Raw genomic sequence first — 16,588 nt, forward strand, 5'->3', positions numbered from 1 at the left:
TGATTGGAAAACTCACAAGCATCACACGACAAACAATTTTGATTACACTGCCTAGCTAAAGAAGAAAAAAGTCTAAAACACCAAAAGATAGGTGACCTAGTCGCCCATGCCAATAGGATAAATCTTCTAGAGTTGTAGTCTGTAGAGCTTGACCAATTAGAAGTTTGAGAGAAGAGATTGAAGAACCACCTTCGAGTAGATACAACCCCTCATGAACTCTACCATAGCCAATCATTATTTCCATGTCCAATTCCTAAAAAACACAAATAAGTAGGAAAAAATATGTCTTTGCAATTCAAAGACTCATTGATTTGACTAATGCACAAGAGATTACGGGAAAAATTAGAAACATGAAACACAGAAGAGAGCGGTAAGGATGGAGAACAATAAACAGAACCTTTGCCAGAAACAGATGACAAAGAACCATCTGCCACTCTAACCTTATGCTTACCAGAGCAGTACAATTGCACCAGAATCGAAAATCCAGGGAGCAGAAACAATGGAGGAATTGTAAGCAGAAACAATGGAGGAATTTTAAGCACAAGCATGGCTACATGTTTGGGCAAAATGGAATGAAGGAGCATTACTAACATAGGTACTAGTGGAAGTCGTAGTTGAAGTAATGGTAGAATATGAGTCAAGCTTGGTCATCAAATGTCTAAGAGTTTGCACCTCTTCTTTTGAGAGAGAACCAACATCAGTGCCATTGGATGAAGGTAAGTCCTCGGCCATCTCTGATAAGTGAGCATGTGGTCTAGCTGGTCCTATTCAACCTCCATGTCCTCGGTTAAGACGTCCATTTAGCTTCCAACAACACTCCCGAGTCTGCTTTGCCTTGCCACAATAGTCACACTTGAGCTAGTCTTTATGATCAACCCGAGATGGTCCCCCTCATGTATCCCACGATAATGGAATAGCTACCAAGGCCAATCGATCTTGTGAAATAGACTGTATCATCAAGATCCTCCTACTTCCCTCCTCCTGAACAGATGCACATGCTTGCTTCAAAGTAGAAAATGGGTCTCGACCAAGAACTTGAGCACAAACCTGATCAAACTCCATATCCAGCCAAAAAAATCAAAAAACCGCTCCTTATCAGTTAATTTCTGAAACTTAACAGCATCAAATGGACAATCTACTTGGAAAACCTGATAACAATCAAACTCTTGCCACAAAACAGTCATATCTTGTAGTTTTGTTTCATGAACCTTTTTGCGCTGTTCAGACTCGAGCATCATTACCCACTTGTGAATAAGTCTGAGCAACAACATTCCGAATCTTACATGTTGTATCAAGGAGTAAAAAACCATGACATCACCAAGGAATTCTCTGAACACCATTGACTATGCAAAGAACCATCTGTTGTCGATTCCTTTGTGTCTCCTGTAATATATCCATAAGGCATCAAGCAGAAATTGATAAAGTACAAGACCTTGACCAAGACAAAAAGTTGTTGCCATCCAATGTAAAAGGTTTAATCTAAAGAGAGGGGTAATCACCAACAATGCCGACTCGACTTAGCCTATTCGACCCAACAATAATAATATCAATAACACTAGTACTAGTTGTTTCTGACATGTCCACAAATCCGAAGTAGCATAACCACAATATAGAAAGAAAACTAGCAAAACAGAAAACCAAAAAACATGTCACAACCCAAGCCTAAATGTTGTCAATGAAAAAAGGTAGCCCATAACTTATACTAAGCAATAGAGCAAAAAACCAATAGAAATAAAGTCAAAGTAACATACTGTCAAGGGAAAAACAGCACCTGACAGTCTCCAATAAGGTTCCCAGCACAATTTCAGCCCAAAAAACACATGGGTTTGACTCAAACAAAACCCTTAGAAACTCCTCTAGACCCCTCAAGATGTCCAAGTCGGCACCCAAGGAAGAGGCATGGTGCGATCAATCCACCAAAAACTCCTCCAATAGGTAGATCAAGAAAAAAATTATGAAATATCCAAAAAAACACTATAAATTCAAAAAACCTACCAAATGACTTCAAAAAATTCTAAGAAAAACAGCATGATACTCAAAAAGAGAAGACGAATTCAATGGTGTAAGCCAGAATTGCTAATGTTAGGATTGTGTTGACGTCAGCCTTTCGATTGCCTCTTATATGTCTCTCTCCAACAATATTACAGGTTGCAGTGATAATGAAAATGGTTATGGATTGGCTCTGATACCAAGTTAGAAGTAGAAGAGAGAAGAACAGAAGAAAGGAAGGAGAAAACTGTTAGAATAGTTATTTTTTGTTTTACTGTTCTTCTGTTAATATTTACTTAAGTTGAGGGTATGATGGTCATTTCACTATGTTAGGATTTGTATATATATATTTTGCTGATGTAGAGTAAACATTTTTTTACTCCAAATATATATAAAATTACTCTCTCCTCCTCTTCTTCTTCTTCTTCTTCTTCCTCCTCACCTTATAAACCCTAACACTAAATTTCTTCATTATACATTCTAACTTGGTATCAGAGCAATCTATTCTTCATTAGGAAGTGTTCTACAAATTCTAGAGATCAATCGAAGGTGACCGCGATGTGCTGACGTCATCATCTGTACGATGACGTCAACATGACATTAGCACTGTACGGACGAAACCTATACCACTAGGCTTGAAAATCTCTCCTGAGATTTATGGTGATTTTTGTGAAATTTTTTGATCATCCCTGTTGTGAGTTTTCTATTTTCGAATGTTTTTCATATTTTTTGGTGCCTATCTTGGAATTTGGATCTGGGATTTTTTTTTGCTGAATCTTCTTGCTAAAATCAACACTATGGGAGCTGAAAATCCTAACCCTAGTGATATTTGGTGTTAATTTGTTGTTCTGATGCTGTTGGGTGAGTATTTGGTTCAAATTTGTACTCCTATTTGTTCAGCTGACTCTATATCTGTTCAGTAGGCTCTTTTTTTTTTCATTTCTACCTATTGAAATTGACTATGTAGGGGCTGAAATCCTTCCAGCAAGAGATAATTGATCTTCAGTGTTAATTTCTACTAGTAGGTTGTTGTGTTGGTTCAATTTGGGTCTGAATCTGTTTGGAAGATCTGTGTCTTCCCTACTTATGCCTGATTTGTCATGGATTCCTATTTGTTGTTACCTATATTGATTGTTGTGGGTATTGGTTGTTGTGGATAGTGACTATTTACAAGTATTTTTGCTACATTTGTGCTCGTTGTTGAATATTCTGTGCGATTAATCATCATGGCCGAGATTGTTGCTAAGGCTATGGCTGTGAGTAAAGATGATAACATGCCTAAGTCTATCATTACAAAGAAATTGAATGGTGCCAACTACTTGGCTTGGGCTCATGCAGTCAAAATTTTCTTACATGGCATGAAGAAGTCTCGCTTCCTTGGCAAACTCCCTCCTGCCACTGATGATAAAGCCTATGATGATTGGTGTAGTAAGGATTTTTGTGTTATGAGTTGAATTTGGCATAGTTTGGAACAAATCTTCTTGGTTATGCAACTGGTTCGATTGTTTGCCCTGCTCAAGAAATCATGGATTCTACTAGAGCACAACAAATTCTCAATCCAGAATTTACCAAATGGAAGGTAATTGATGCTCATCTCCTAAGCTGCTTGGTTGCAACTCTATCTCTCTTGATTTATTCATCTATTCTTCATTACACTCATTGCTTTCAAGTGTGGCAAGCCCTAGAAAAGAAACACTCATACTAGGGAAAAAACTACGGTGATGCTTCCTAAATTGACACGCTTCACACTCAATCTGAGAAACATGACTCAAACCAGGAACAGCTAACTAAGCTTGGCCAAAGAAGGATGGCCCAAGCGGAAATGCCACTGAAGAGGAGATACAGTAGCGCTCAACATAATAGATGGAGGATGAGAAGGAATCTCTGTCTCCAAAAAGTATAAGACATCCTTCCCATGCCCTAATTAATCATCCTCTTGGTCTGGAGGTTTGCAAAACATATGAAGTGGGAGAAAAAGTTACAGAACAGTAGAAAGCTTGAGTTAATTAACTAACAGAAAGCAAATTAAATGGAAACTTAGGAACATAAAGACCAGAAGGTAAAGAAAGGGATGGAGTGGGGTGAAGAGGACCTTGACCACTAACAGCTCGAGAAGATCCATCAACAAGTATAATAGTATGATCAACAGGCTTCAAATTATCAAAAAGATAGTCATTACCCGAGATATGGGAACCTAGCCACACATGCAATATTACCTGAACTAGCCAAAGTAGCGGTAGAGGATGAAGGTAAACTAGGCTGGACAGACTGGACAGGAGCAGTAAGCTCATTAATGTAAGTAGTGAGTGTCTCATGGGAATCAACTGAAGAAGCAATAGAACCAGTGAAAAACAAAGAGGACTATGAGGCTGAGGCATCCATAACCTGATGCACATGGTTAGTTTGCCATACTTCTGCCAAATCTAAGGTTCAGTATGACCTTAGGAACTGCAATTGCGATTATAACGTGTGCAAGAGCTAGGTCCACTACTACCCCCACCACAGGATCCACCACCATGAGGTCCACCACCACAGGAACCACCACCACGAAAACCTCGTGAACTATAAAAAGAGTCCCGAGGGTTTAAATTCCATTCAAATCAAATCAAAATCATAATCCTTGTGAACCTCAAAGGTTTAAATTCCATTCAAATCAAAATCGAAATTTCATTCTAGAACTGTGGTTGACTTGATTCCGTTTTTGACTTGTTTCCATTTTTGACTTGTTTCCTGACTCAGATACATAGGCAACCCATTCCATTGGGTATCACAACACCAAATAAATAAAATCCAACCAAACACTGAATCGTAAACTACGTCTAACTTGATTATGTTTCGAACTTGTTCCCCAATTCGGATAAGTAGGCAACCCATTAAAATGGTGTAGTCATAATCCTTGTCAATCCAAATATTTACCCAAATTATGATATTAAGAAGTTGGAATCAAAGGGTATTTCTCTTGAAACAAGGGATTATAATTACGGAAAACATATCCTAAATGGGTCTGACCTATATAATAAAAACTTTGACATATTGTCACGAGTGAAATTGCGTCAAGTGGAAATTTTTTTTTTTTTTCCATAAATTAAGTGGAAATTAAATTTTTGCTTAACAATCATACTTAAATTGCAAGGACTCTGTCCTATTAAATCAGTATTATGTTGTTGAAATATATTTAGCAGAGAATGGTCATTGTTTACCTGGGAATCAAATTTGACAAAACATAATGAGCATGTAACAATTATAAAACCATTACGGCAATACATAAACAAACCCATTACTTTTGATTGAAAATGTAACTTTCTTAGATTAGTGTGCTTTTCATTTTACTAAGTATTAACTCTCTTGGTTTAAAAAATAAATAAAAATTAAATTACCTGAATTCACTTTTGTGTCATTTCGATCTTACTTTTCAGTTTATTTTATCTAAATGATAAGGAGCATACTTGCAAAGATGACTTCATGACTTAGAAAGTCCATGAAGACAAGAGGAGTGTAAAATTGTACAAAATCTAAAAGAAGTCAATTAATCAAATACTATTTTCAAAAATCCTGAGTGTGGTTTTATAACATCACAATATAAATAAAGGAAGAAAAAATATATGTCTGCATTCCTAAGACACCAATTAAAATCCAGGGCACAAAAATTGGTGTCTCAGTTTTACAATATCATAAAAGGTATTTGAAGAGTAACCAAAGTCAAACGCATCTTATGGTATATTACATTGAGGTTCTTGTGCATAGTGATAACTGATAAAAAAAAAAAAGGATCCAAAACAATGGTTACAAGGGTTGGTACTATTTGAACGCCATTATTTCATCATTCAAAGCACCTGCTCAGGGCCTCAGCCAGGGTTAACGTCCAACTATAGAAAGGAGGCAATCGAATACACTACCATTAACATATTTAAGCTTCATGCTAATAAAAAGTACACAACACACCAACATAAAGGCAAAATGTGTTACCTCAACTTTGGAAAATTTTGCTAATGCCTTCATAGCATCAGCAGCTGAAGCATACTGGACAAATGCAAAACCTTTATTCTTACCTGTCTTATCATTCATCACCAAACTCACCTCCACAATCTCACCTGCCTGCTGAAAAACTTTCCTGACATCTTCCTCCTTTGCATCCTTGTCCAACCCACCAATGAAAATCTCAGTCTTGCGCCTCTTACGCCGCTCCAATGCCTCCATTTCCGCACTCAATACTAAGCCATCACCCATCCCAAATTCCCCCTTCAAACCACTAACATCACAATTCTCCACCTCTTGCTTTGCTCCCTTCTTGCCCTCATCACCTTCAGAATCCACATTCTCAATCTCAATTTCATCTCCCTGGTTTGGAACTAATCCCACTTTTTGATCTCCTAACTGAACTTCAGTTGTGGAAACAACCAGTTCACCTTCATTCCCATTTTTCTTATCCTCAATCAAATCCGAAACTGGAGCTTCAGATAAGTTTTGATGATTCAAAGAATCATTATCTTTTGCTTCAGCAGCCTCAGCCTCAGCCTCCTCTGGCTTATCAACTTCCATTGAACCAGTAACATTATAATTGGAGTCTTCAACTGCCATTGAAATAGAATTGGCAGGGTCAGAATTAGGATTTTCAGCTTCCATCGAAACAGCGACATCAGAATTACGAATTTCGACTTCCAACGACACAGAATCATTAGGATCAGGCTTAAGATTCTCTGCTTCCATTGAATCAGACATAAGAGGTTTAGGCTTCTCAACACCTATTGCACCCAAAACACTAGAATTAGGGTTTTGACCATCATTATCCACTTCTGATTTCACCGACTCTTCATTCGACGAGGAAGCCTGCACCTTTTTTGGCACCCTCTTCTTCACCACTTTCTTCACTACCCTCACTGTCTTCTTCACCACAGTTTTAGCTCCCTTCTTCTTCGTCGCCATCGTCACACCATCTCCAATCACAGCGGTTTCATAAACCTTCTCATATGGATTCTCATCTCGCCCCATTTCTTCGCTATTTTTAGGGTTTGTCTCAGCAATCTTCTCAGCTTCTTTGGGAGTTTCAGGGGAGATAAACGAGGCGGTTTCTAGGGGTTTTGTGGGAGAAACTTCATTGGCGTTGGATTCAGAGGTGGTTTCGATTTTAGGGGAGGGCACTGGTGGAGTAGAAGAGGAAGCATCGGAGGTGGATATGGAGGAAGAGACTGGGCGGGTGGATTTTCTGGCGGTGGCTCTGGGAGACCGTCTCCGCCAAGCGGCGGCCGCCGCCTTCAGAGGCATATTTTCCGGTGATCGGGATGATTTTTTTTCAAAGACAGAAATGCACTTGTTAATTAATTTTGTTTTTGTTTTAATGAAATCTATCCAAACAACTGAATCACAATCATTACTTTATTTTTATTTCTTTCTTATTCAAATAAAAAAAAAAATCTCAACCATTTTTTTTTTTTCTTTGTTCTTTTCTTACAACTTAAATAATTATTTCTTTTTTTTTTTCTCCTAAGATCCCAAACATAATGTTATAGATGTAGTAAAAGATATTTAGTGGGGGGTTTGGAGCTTTTTAAATAAATATATTTTGATATTTTTATTAAAAAAAATGAAATATGTAGAAAAGTAGATAAAATTGATAGAAAAATATAAAAGAGATGTTGATCGATGTGATTAAATAAGTGTATATATATATATATATATATAAAATATATATACTTTTTTAGTGCATGTCAAATACTTACTTAATCAAAAATATTAGATATCTCAAAAATTCTATCAAATGTGTCACACGTGAGACTCACATTGTATGAGTCCTACACTCATAATGTGATTGTATGAGTCTTACACTCATAAATAAAAATTTTAAAATAAGTATTACTTATAAAAGTGTGCTCTGACCAAAAAAAAGTTATTTAATACTATCAAATAAAATAAAATTAATGAAAATAAAAAATTCTTAAAATTCTAAAACTTTTTTCATATTTCATCTTTATATGTCAATTTTATTCGTTAAATTATATGTACTCCTCTATATACCATTTAACTCATATTAATGAAAATTTCTTCTGATAAAAAATATAAAAAAAAATCTCAGCAAAAGTTAATAAATAAAAAAGGTAAAATTTTGTAGAAAAGTGTTCAAAGGTAAAATTTGTTAATGAAAGATTATTGCAAAAAAAATTTCAATCCCCGCTTTGGTTCATAAAATTTATTTTTTTTATTTGTGATCTTTGGCAATGAAAGTCCAATTAATTGATGAAAAAAGTGTCACTCAAAATCTAAAGATTAATGAAAAAATAGGTAAACTTATTATCCAACAGGTCCTGTGAGAATTAATGACATTTTTCATCAAACATTATTTAAAAAGTCACTAATTATTCATTTTTAACGACAATTTAAAAAATTTATCACAAAAATATTACTAATTATAAGTTTTAGCGGCAGTTTAAAAAATCGTTATAATAAAATGTCACTAATTTTGAACTTTCAACGACAGTTTGAAAAAATTATCTCAGAAAAACGTCACTAATTATAAATTTTAGCGATAATTTATAAAACTGTGATAAAAGCAAATCACTAATTGTTAATTTTTAGTGACACATGTAAAAAATCGTAAAAAAAAAATTTTGTTTAACGACGATTTTATTAAAACTTATTTTCAATAAGAATTGATAAAAATTAATTTCAAGTATTAAGATGTCTTCATAGTTTACCTAAAATTAATAGATCTACAAACCACTTTCAACTATATATTGCCAATCAATTCAATAATGTTTGTTACATCAGTTCTGTTTAACATATATTCACCATAGCTCGTGTGAACTTTGTAGTTTCACACAACACTAACATATACAAAGAATATGAGAAAAAACTAGCAGCACCATCATGAATCCAAAGACCTACACTTATAAGTTGCATAAGCACCAAGAGCCACTGCCACCACCACGGCCACCACCGCCACCGCAATGGTCACCCCACCGAGTTTCTTAGCCCCTTGATCTTGCGTTTCTTGGGGCTTCTGTTGGAGCTGATTCTCTTGAATTGTAACTGGTGGTGTGGGTTGTTGATCTTGCTTGGGGACTAAAACAGTTTTTTTGGGCATTGAAATAGAAAGAAGGCCAGCACTAGTGAACTTTGCACTGATTTCACTAGCGTTGCAGTCCTTTGAAATTGCAATTTTCTTGCTGAAATGACTGGATTTAGATCCATCAATGGGGCGTTCACCTGAGATCTTTAGAAGGCCTCCAGAGGTAACAGAGACGTTCAGTTGCTCTCTTTTGAATTCTATCAACAACAAAAAAAATATATATATATATATATTGAGCAGAAAATTTTATCAAATTAAATAAAGAAATAGTGAACTTAATGGGACAATAAGGTCGTTATTCTAATATAGTATAGTATTATTCTAATATCATATAGTGTTTAGTTCATTACAATGAAATAATGACGATGATTGTTTCTTTAAGTCTTTTTATGGATTTCTATTATAATGGTCAATGATAATTTTCTTAGAACTATTATCTCACTTCCAAATTTTCTTAGAACTTTTGTATAAATTTTCTCTCAACCAACTCAAAAACACAATAGTCATATATTTGGTCTGATTTTTATAAACTTGTTTTAAAAATAAAAAAATAAAATTAGTTTTGACAAAATAATAAAAGAAATTAAAATTACTTATCATATTTATATAGTTTTATTATGATCATGTTCGGTTTAATTTTCATAAACTTAGTTTCGAGAAAAAAATAAAAACAATAAAACAAAAGTAATTATCATTTTTATATAGTTTTATCTTTTTGGAAGGCAAAAATAATTTTTAAAAATTTTAAATTATATTTTTAATATTTATTTTTATCAAACTATTTTCTATTTTTATTTTAATTTCTGAAAAAAAAATTCAAAAAATGAAACCAAACATGGCCTGTGTATTGTAGAAAATTATTTCAGAACTTGCTTTGAGATAAGGTGTAATGTGTGACTTTAAAAATTAGTGAAGTGAGATGTGGGCATAACTACAATGAATGTGATCTATAGATTTACATTTTTAGATGACTTTTTTGATATTTTTCTGAATATGTAGTATTGTTTTGTTGGCCCTATTTGGTACAGTTTTTTTTTCAGCTTATTTCAACTTTCAGCTTAATTTAAGCTATTTTGATGTGTTTGATTTAGCTTAACAATGCAGCTTATAGCTTTTTATAAGTCAGAAATCAGCTTATTCTTTGAGCGGGGTAGGAGAAGCTTAATTTATAAGTCAGAAATCAACTTATGTTCATAGTTATAAGTTATAAGATGTTAAGACATAAGCTACAAGCACTTTCCCACAGCTCTACCAAATAGGGCCATTATGATCATCTTCTTTCAATTCACTTTCTATCACTTTTAAGTGTCCTGTCATTTGTAATTTTCATCATAAATCAACATATCTCACACCATAAACATTTGTAATTTTTAGGGAAACTTACGTGCAGGTAGGAAAAAGAGAAAAAAAAAATTATTAACATCTGAAGGGGTGTAAGTGTATCTCTATGATGAGGTGCAAATGAAAGATTGTGAGAGTGCAAATGTCACTTGCACCCCTTATGTGTTAATAATTTTTTTCTCTTTCTCTCACCTGCATGTAGTTCCTCTTAATTTTTATTACAATACAAAAAATCGTACAATGTAACCCTTTTAATTAGCAGTTATTCGACTTTATTTTGTGAATAATAGGGTACATACGCAAAATGATTTAAAACGAAAAAAATCTAAGCAGAAAATATTTAGAATAGTATCTCAATGCCAATTTTTAAATTACGGGGAGAATTGTGATCATTTTAATTTTGATTGAAAATAAAAAGGCAACATAAATCAATCATGAAAATTATATACAATAACAGTCATGCTATATATTCATAAATAAAATTTTAAAAAATAGTCAGAATTTGAAATTAATGGCTAAAATTCACTCAAGGTTGGGCTCACAACAATAAATTTAAATGCATGTCATTAATTTAAAATGCATGATAATATTTTGAGATTTTTTATAAGATCCTAGATTTTTTCATACGATAATTATGTAGGTATATCATTACTCTATAACGAATCTAAGAGACAATACCAGGAATATGGACCACCAGAGTTTCTTGCCCTTCCTCTCTACGCCAACCACATAAGGGCTCAAAATCCTCATATGGAGGCATGGCTGCAGCAGCTCCAGCTTTGGTCTCCATTGGAGCCTTTTTTGGAGGTGCAGCTGTCTTGGCAGTGGCAGCGGCAGCGTCAGCTGCGGTGGCCTTGGTATTAGTCTGAGTACTCATCTTCTTGTTTGGGATATAGGAAAATGAATTGTGAAGAACTTGGGTGAACTGGACATATATATCTCTACATCTCTTGTACTATATAGATATTAATGATGGATGATCATGGGAGGGGTTGTCCAAATAGGAGGTTTCTTTTGGGTTTCTTGATCTTGAAAGAGAATCACTACCTTTTTGACATTTTAAAGTTTTGAGTTGCTTTTGTGTCTCTGGATTCCTTTTTTCTGGTCTATACATTTTCTTTGTCATGTTCAAGAATTTTCATCTCAAGCAACTCCTTCCCCTTTGTTAATTTAATAATTATGAGAAATGTTATTTATGGTCATTTATATATATTTTATTATTAATTTCTAAATAGTGATTCCAACATATGCACGCGAATTTTATTATATCAATTTAATTAAGTTTCAATCATTATAAATAATTTAAATAAATTGGAAAAAAAATGGTACCCATTAGAACCAATTTTTACAATGAAAAAATTATAATCAACTATGATAAATCATATCAAACACAACCATTAGGGGTATTATAATCAACTCTAATAAATTTAGTATACTTTCGTATTTTGTTATATTCAATGAATTTTTGTAAAGATTTTTGTATAAGTTATATATATTTTTTAAGTATATGAAGATTATAAGTGGATCTAAACAATAAAAATAATTAATTAAAATGTTTTAAAAAATTACAAAAAATACAAAATGAAAACTCATAAAATTGTTTTTGAAAACTCCAAACTAAACATGGTGTGCTTATAAATAATCTCACACCAATTAATAAAAAAACATGTGTCCAAATCTAGGCCAAACTCCATTAAAAGCACTCCATTAAGAGCCACTTATGAAATTTCTCATTGAGAATTAATTCGAAACCATGCTAACAATTCATAGCCCAAAAGCATCATATTTTTCTTGGACCATCAAAAGTCACCATTGCCAAGCAACTTCTTGCAAGTAGTTCTAAAGATGATGAGGAGTCCATCATACTTTTTCTTTTTTTTTTTTGAACTAGAGGAGTCCATCACCAGGCCCAACTCTTCTTTATTATGTTTTTTTACTTTAAAGCAATTTATGTGCTCTTCTCTTTCTTTTGTCTTTTGTAATTTTATTTTCTCTCTTCTTTTAATTTTAAGTTTTTTTTTTCTTTTTTCTTTTGGACTTATCTCTTGATTGCAAATTACATGTTAATTTTTATTTTTTTGGGTCACAAATTTAACCATATAATGCCCAATTCATTGTCATATAATTGTCGATAAATTGTGAGTCTCTAACATTACTCACATTTTTATTTAAGTTTTGGCCCTCCAGAAGACAAAAGTCTGGTTCCGTCCCTGTCCATCATGCTTACTAATGTTCTTTGAAGTTATGAAGTTTTTTATTTTTTATTTTTTTTCTCTGGATTTTTGGGTGTATATGGTTGGCCCTTGCCAATTCTGTTTACTCTCTTTCGGTTTTGAATTTTGTGGTTCAGTGTGGTTAGTTTTTCTCATTGTGAAACCTAATTGGGATGATGTAAGTTCTTTTTTTTCCTTTTTTTTTTTTTAACACTGAAAACAAAACTAAAAAACAGGCTCAAAACATTCAGCAAAGCCACAAGAGGGTTAGACACCCATTGGCAAGGCAGAAGCCCAGAAAGACACTCCTTAGCAACTCAATCTGCAGCACCATTAGCTGCCCTAGGACTCCACTTAAAAGAGAAATTCTACCCATGGCTAGACTTTGAATGTCCTCAATAAAGGGAGCACAGTCCCAAAGGGGATCATTCTCAGACACACACAACAAAATCATAGACTTGTTATCACTCGCAATCTCTATAAGAGAAAGGTTAAGAGCATGGGCCATCATTAGACACGCCAAAGCGTCTCCATGTATGTTCGGTGATGATGCATTTTGCACTAAAACCACCATTGGATGTATTTTGGGATACACGGTTGTACTTTTTAGTGTCAATAATATTTCTACTTCTGCCGATAGAAATAAAAATGTTGGCTGATTTGATTCCTTGGAATTTTTTTTTAATGTTTGGTATTGTTTTTATATTTTTGTTGCAAATAAAGAAAAAAGGAAACAGACAGAAAATTTGTTTAACAAACTTTTTTGACAGCTATTTTTTATTTGTTTTTTTTGTCCTAATAAACAATTTCAAGTTGGTTCTTATTCTTTAAAAATTGTTTTCGCGCAAATATGAAAAGGATGGATATTTTTGAACTTTTCGTTGTTATTGTTTCAAAATAGATGAAAAATGAAAACAATACAAAATATGGTTGTTTGGTTATGAATTACAAGAAGGATTTGCAAATCTTCTGTTACAAAGCGCAACAAACATAAATCAGTGACCTTAAAAGCCAAACTTACAGGCTTTTTATAAAGCCAAGCTTGAACCAAATTTTAGTAATCCACACACTATTTTAGACATATGCAAGTCTCAAGAAGTCTACTTCGTAATTCTCAATTTGATTTATTTTAAAGCATTGGCAATAGTTGTTTGTTTTTAAAGATCTTTAGTCAAAATTTAAAACATGAGTTTTTTTTTTTTTCATGGGTGTACGGACATAAAAAATATCGTATTTAATGATAAAGAAATCTAACAAAGAAGATGATTAATACCACCACGCGATCGTTTTCTACAAGACAAAACACCGTTTTCTACAAGACAAAACACCTCCAGCCGTAGCCGGAGGCCCTCCGACGCCCAAGTCAGTCCTCCTATATTATCAAAATATTTAATGAACTAATTCATAGAGAGAATTACGTACCTCAAACCATAATGGTGTTGCCTATTTATAATATCTAGTGACTTACTTAACAAGTAGTTTGAATGTTTCAGAAGTCCTATCCCAAACAATCCTGATTATTGAGGGCTTTTATATTGATAAAATTTTATATCCTGATGAGTTTTGCACAACATAAAACACTAATACAGTGTTTGATAAGAATTTGATAACTGTCATGCACGTGATAATTTATAATTACGCCACGTGGTAGTGGCAGGACCCACATAATTTCTATAGTTATTTTTATTCTCTCTCAATTGCCCTTGGAGAGAATGAAAGCATTATGTTGTTTTGATAAAAATAGCCTTGTAATAATGCCTAGCTAAAACCATACATGGGTGTTAGGGCTTATTCCAAAATGCATAACTTTATTAGGACTTATTCCGAAAATGTTTAGCCTTACTAGGACTTATTCCAAGAATGCCTAACCTTGTTAGGACTTATTCCGAAAATGTCTTATCAGGACTTATTCCAAGAATACCTAACCTAACTAGGATTTTTTCTGAAAATGCATAACCTTGTTAAGACTTATTCCGAAAATGCTTAGCCTTGTTAGGACTTATTCCAAGAATGTCTAATCTCGTTAAGACTTATTCCAAAAATGCCTTGTTAGGACTTATTCCAAGAATACTTAACCTCCTTAGGATTTATTCCAAAAATGCATAACCATGTTAGGACTTATTCCAAGAATGCCTAATCTTGTTAAGAACTACCAAAACATCAACTTGCTTATTGACAAGCAAAACCTGCTCAGCAAGGAATCCCACTATTGGACAAACTATTAATCTACTCTGTAAAAAATTTCAAAGTTGGTCAAACAGCTAATCCACTTTGCCAAACAAAACCCACTCGACAAAGATTTTTCAAGTTGGTCAAACTTGTCAACCTACTTTGCTGAGTAAAACCTGCGCAACAAAGATTTTCAAAGTTAGTCAAACCTGCCAACTTACTTTGCTAAGCAAAACCCGCTCGATGAAAATTTTTCAAATTGGTCAAACCTGCCAACTTACTTTACTGTACAAAGATTTTCAAAAATTGGCCAAACCTACCAATCTACTTCACCAAGCAAAATCCACTCGACAAAGATTTTTTAAGTTGGTCAAACTTGCCAACCTACTTTGCTCGACAAAGATTTTCAAAATTGGTCACACCTGCCAATCTACTTCACCAAGCAAAATCCGCTCGACAATGATTTTTTAAGTTGGTAAAACTTGCCAACCTACTTTCCTCGACAAAGATTTTCTAAATTGGTCAAACCTGCCAATCTACTTCACCAAGCAAAACCCGATCGACAAAGATTTTTCAAGTTGGTCAAACCTGCCAACCTATTTTGTTCAACGAAGATTTCAAAATTGGTCAAACCTACCAATCTACTTCACCAAGCAAAACCCACTCGATAAAGATTTTTCAAGTTTGTCAAACCTGCCAACCTACTTTGCTCGACAAAGATTTTCAAAATTGACCAAACCTACCAATCTACTTCACCAAGCAAAACTCGCTCGCCAAAGATTTTTCAAATTGGTCAAACTTGTCAACTTATCTCTTGCCGAAACCAGCTCGGCAAAGAAATAAAATTTGTAACCAAATAGTAGCTTAATTCATATTTCCCCTGTGATCTATAAAGCGCAGACTCCATCTTAGTATATTTGACCAAATAATGGACTCCTAACACGGAATAATAATGCATAAAGTTGATATTCCACATAACAAAAATCTGATATAATGTATAAAATTTATGCTCCGTAGCATAATAACTGATAATAATACCTCCATGTCCAGAATGATAATACATAAAACCCATACGCCGCAGATAATAAAAATCTGATATAATTTATCGTCCATATCTTTGTGATCAGAATAATAGTACATAAACTCTCTAGTCTGCATATGACAATAATAGCACATCACTGCCTCCTATAAGGAATGAATTTATCTATTTTCTTCGAGTAATCTTGTGCAAGATCAATTCATTGCATATTTGTTTGCATAATTATGACTTGATAGTCAAACCCTCTTTTCTCCATACGTATTGCAATGGATCGATCTGAAAGGTGTAGCAGAGCCTTAATATAAAGATAATAATAATACGAGAATTTTTTACCCCAACGTCAATCGTGTGCCATGTCGAGCATGTCACTGCGTAATTATTACGTTGATCAACATAATTAATGATCTACATAATATTGGAGAACCCAACCGTATAATCTTCTTCATTGAATTATGTCGGTTCCCACAGACGGTGCCAATTGTACAGACATTAAAAATATCGTATTTGATGATAAAGAAATCCAACAAAGAAGATGATCAACACCACCATGCGATCGTTATCTGCAAGACAAAACACCCCCAGCCGTAGTTGGGGGCCCTCCAACGCCTAAGTCAATCCTCCTATATTTTCAAAAGATTTAATGGACTAATTCATAGGGAGAAATTGCGTACCTCAACCCATGAGAGTATTGCCTATTTATAATATCCAGTGACTTACTTGGCAAGTAGTTTGAATTTTCAAAAGTCCTATCCCAAACAATCTCTGATTATTGGA

The 16,588-nt window shown here is 33.9% G+C and overlaps 2 protein-coding genes across 12 annotated transcripts in view; both read right to left on the reverse strand.

Moving 5' to 3' along the window:
* LOC114306813 (uncharacterized) overlaps nt 1–7,469 on the reverse strand; it is a 44,750-nt gene extending 37,281 nt beyond the window's left edge. For 8 of the 11 annotated variants that reach the window (XM_028252127.2, XM_028252125.2, XM_028252124.2 and 5 more), the window contains exon 1: nt 5,956–7,347. In XM_028252127.2, coding sequence (XP_028107928.2) covers nt 5,956–7,251 — 1,296 coding nt within the window. In that variant the 5' untranslated portion in view covers nt 7,252–7,347. Of the gene's footprint in view, nt 1–5,955 lie in introns of all 11 variants that reach the window. The other 3 variants (XM_028252122.2, XM_028252123.2, XM_028252121.2) reach the window with 2 other exon arrangements.
* A 1,221-nt stretch (nt 7,470–8,690) lies between these two features.
* LOC114306814 (uncharacterized) lies at nt 8,691–11,517 on the reverse strand. Its single transcript, XM_028252128.2, has 2 exons — nt 11,072–11,517; nt 8,691–9,249 (listed from the first exon to the last, which is right to left on the reverse strand). The coding sequence occupies exons 1-2, from the start codon at nt 11,268–11,270 to the stop codon at nt 8,849–8,851; spliced, it is 600 nt and encodes a 199-aa protein (XP_028107929.2). The 5' UTR covers nt 11,271–11,517; the 3' UTR covers nt 8,691–8,848.
* Between the last annotated feature and the right edge of the window lie 5,071 nt (nt 11,518–16,588).

This window comes from Camellia sinensis, chromosome 12, assembly GCF_055761805.1.
Source record: "Camellia sinensis isolate YWXY chromosome 12, ASM5576180v1, whole genome shotgun sequence".
NCBI lineage: Eukaryota > Viridiplantae > Streptophyta > Magnoliopsida > Ericales > Theaceae > Camellia > Camellia sinensis.

Excerpts from the sequence above, each read along its gene's own strand:
- LOC114306814 (XM_028252128.2), bottom strand. The coding sequence starts at position 11,270 with ATGAGTACTCAGACTAATACCAAGGCCACCGCAGCTGACGCTGCCGCT. Across the intron at positions 9,250-11,071 it reads TCTGGTGGTCCATATTCCTG|AATTCAAAAGAGAGCAACTG; the intron begins GTATTGTCTCTT and ends TGTTGTTGATAG.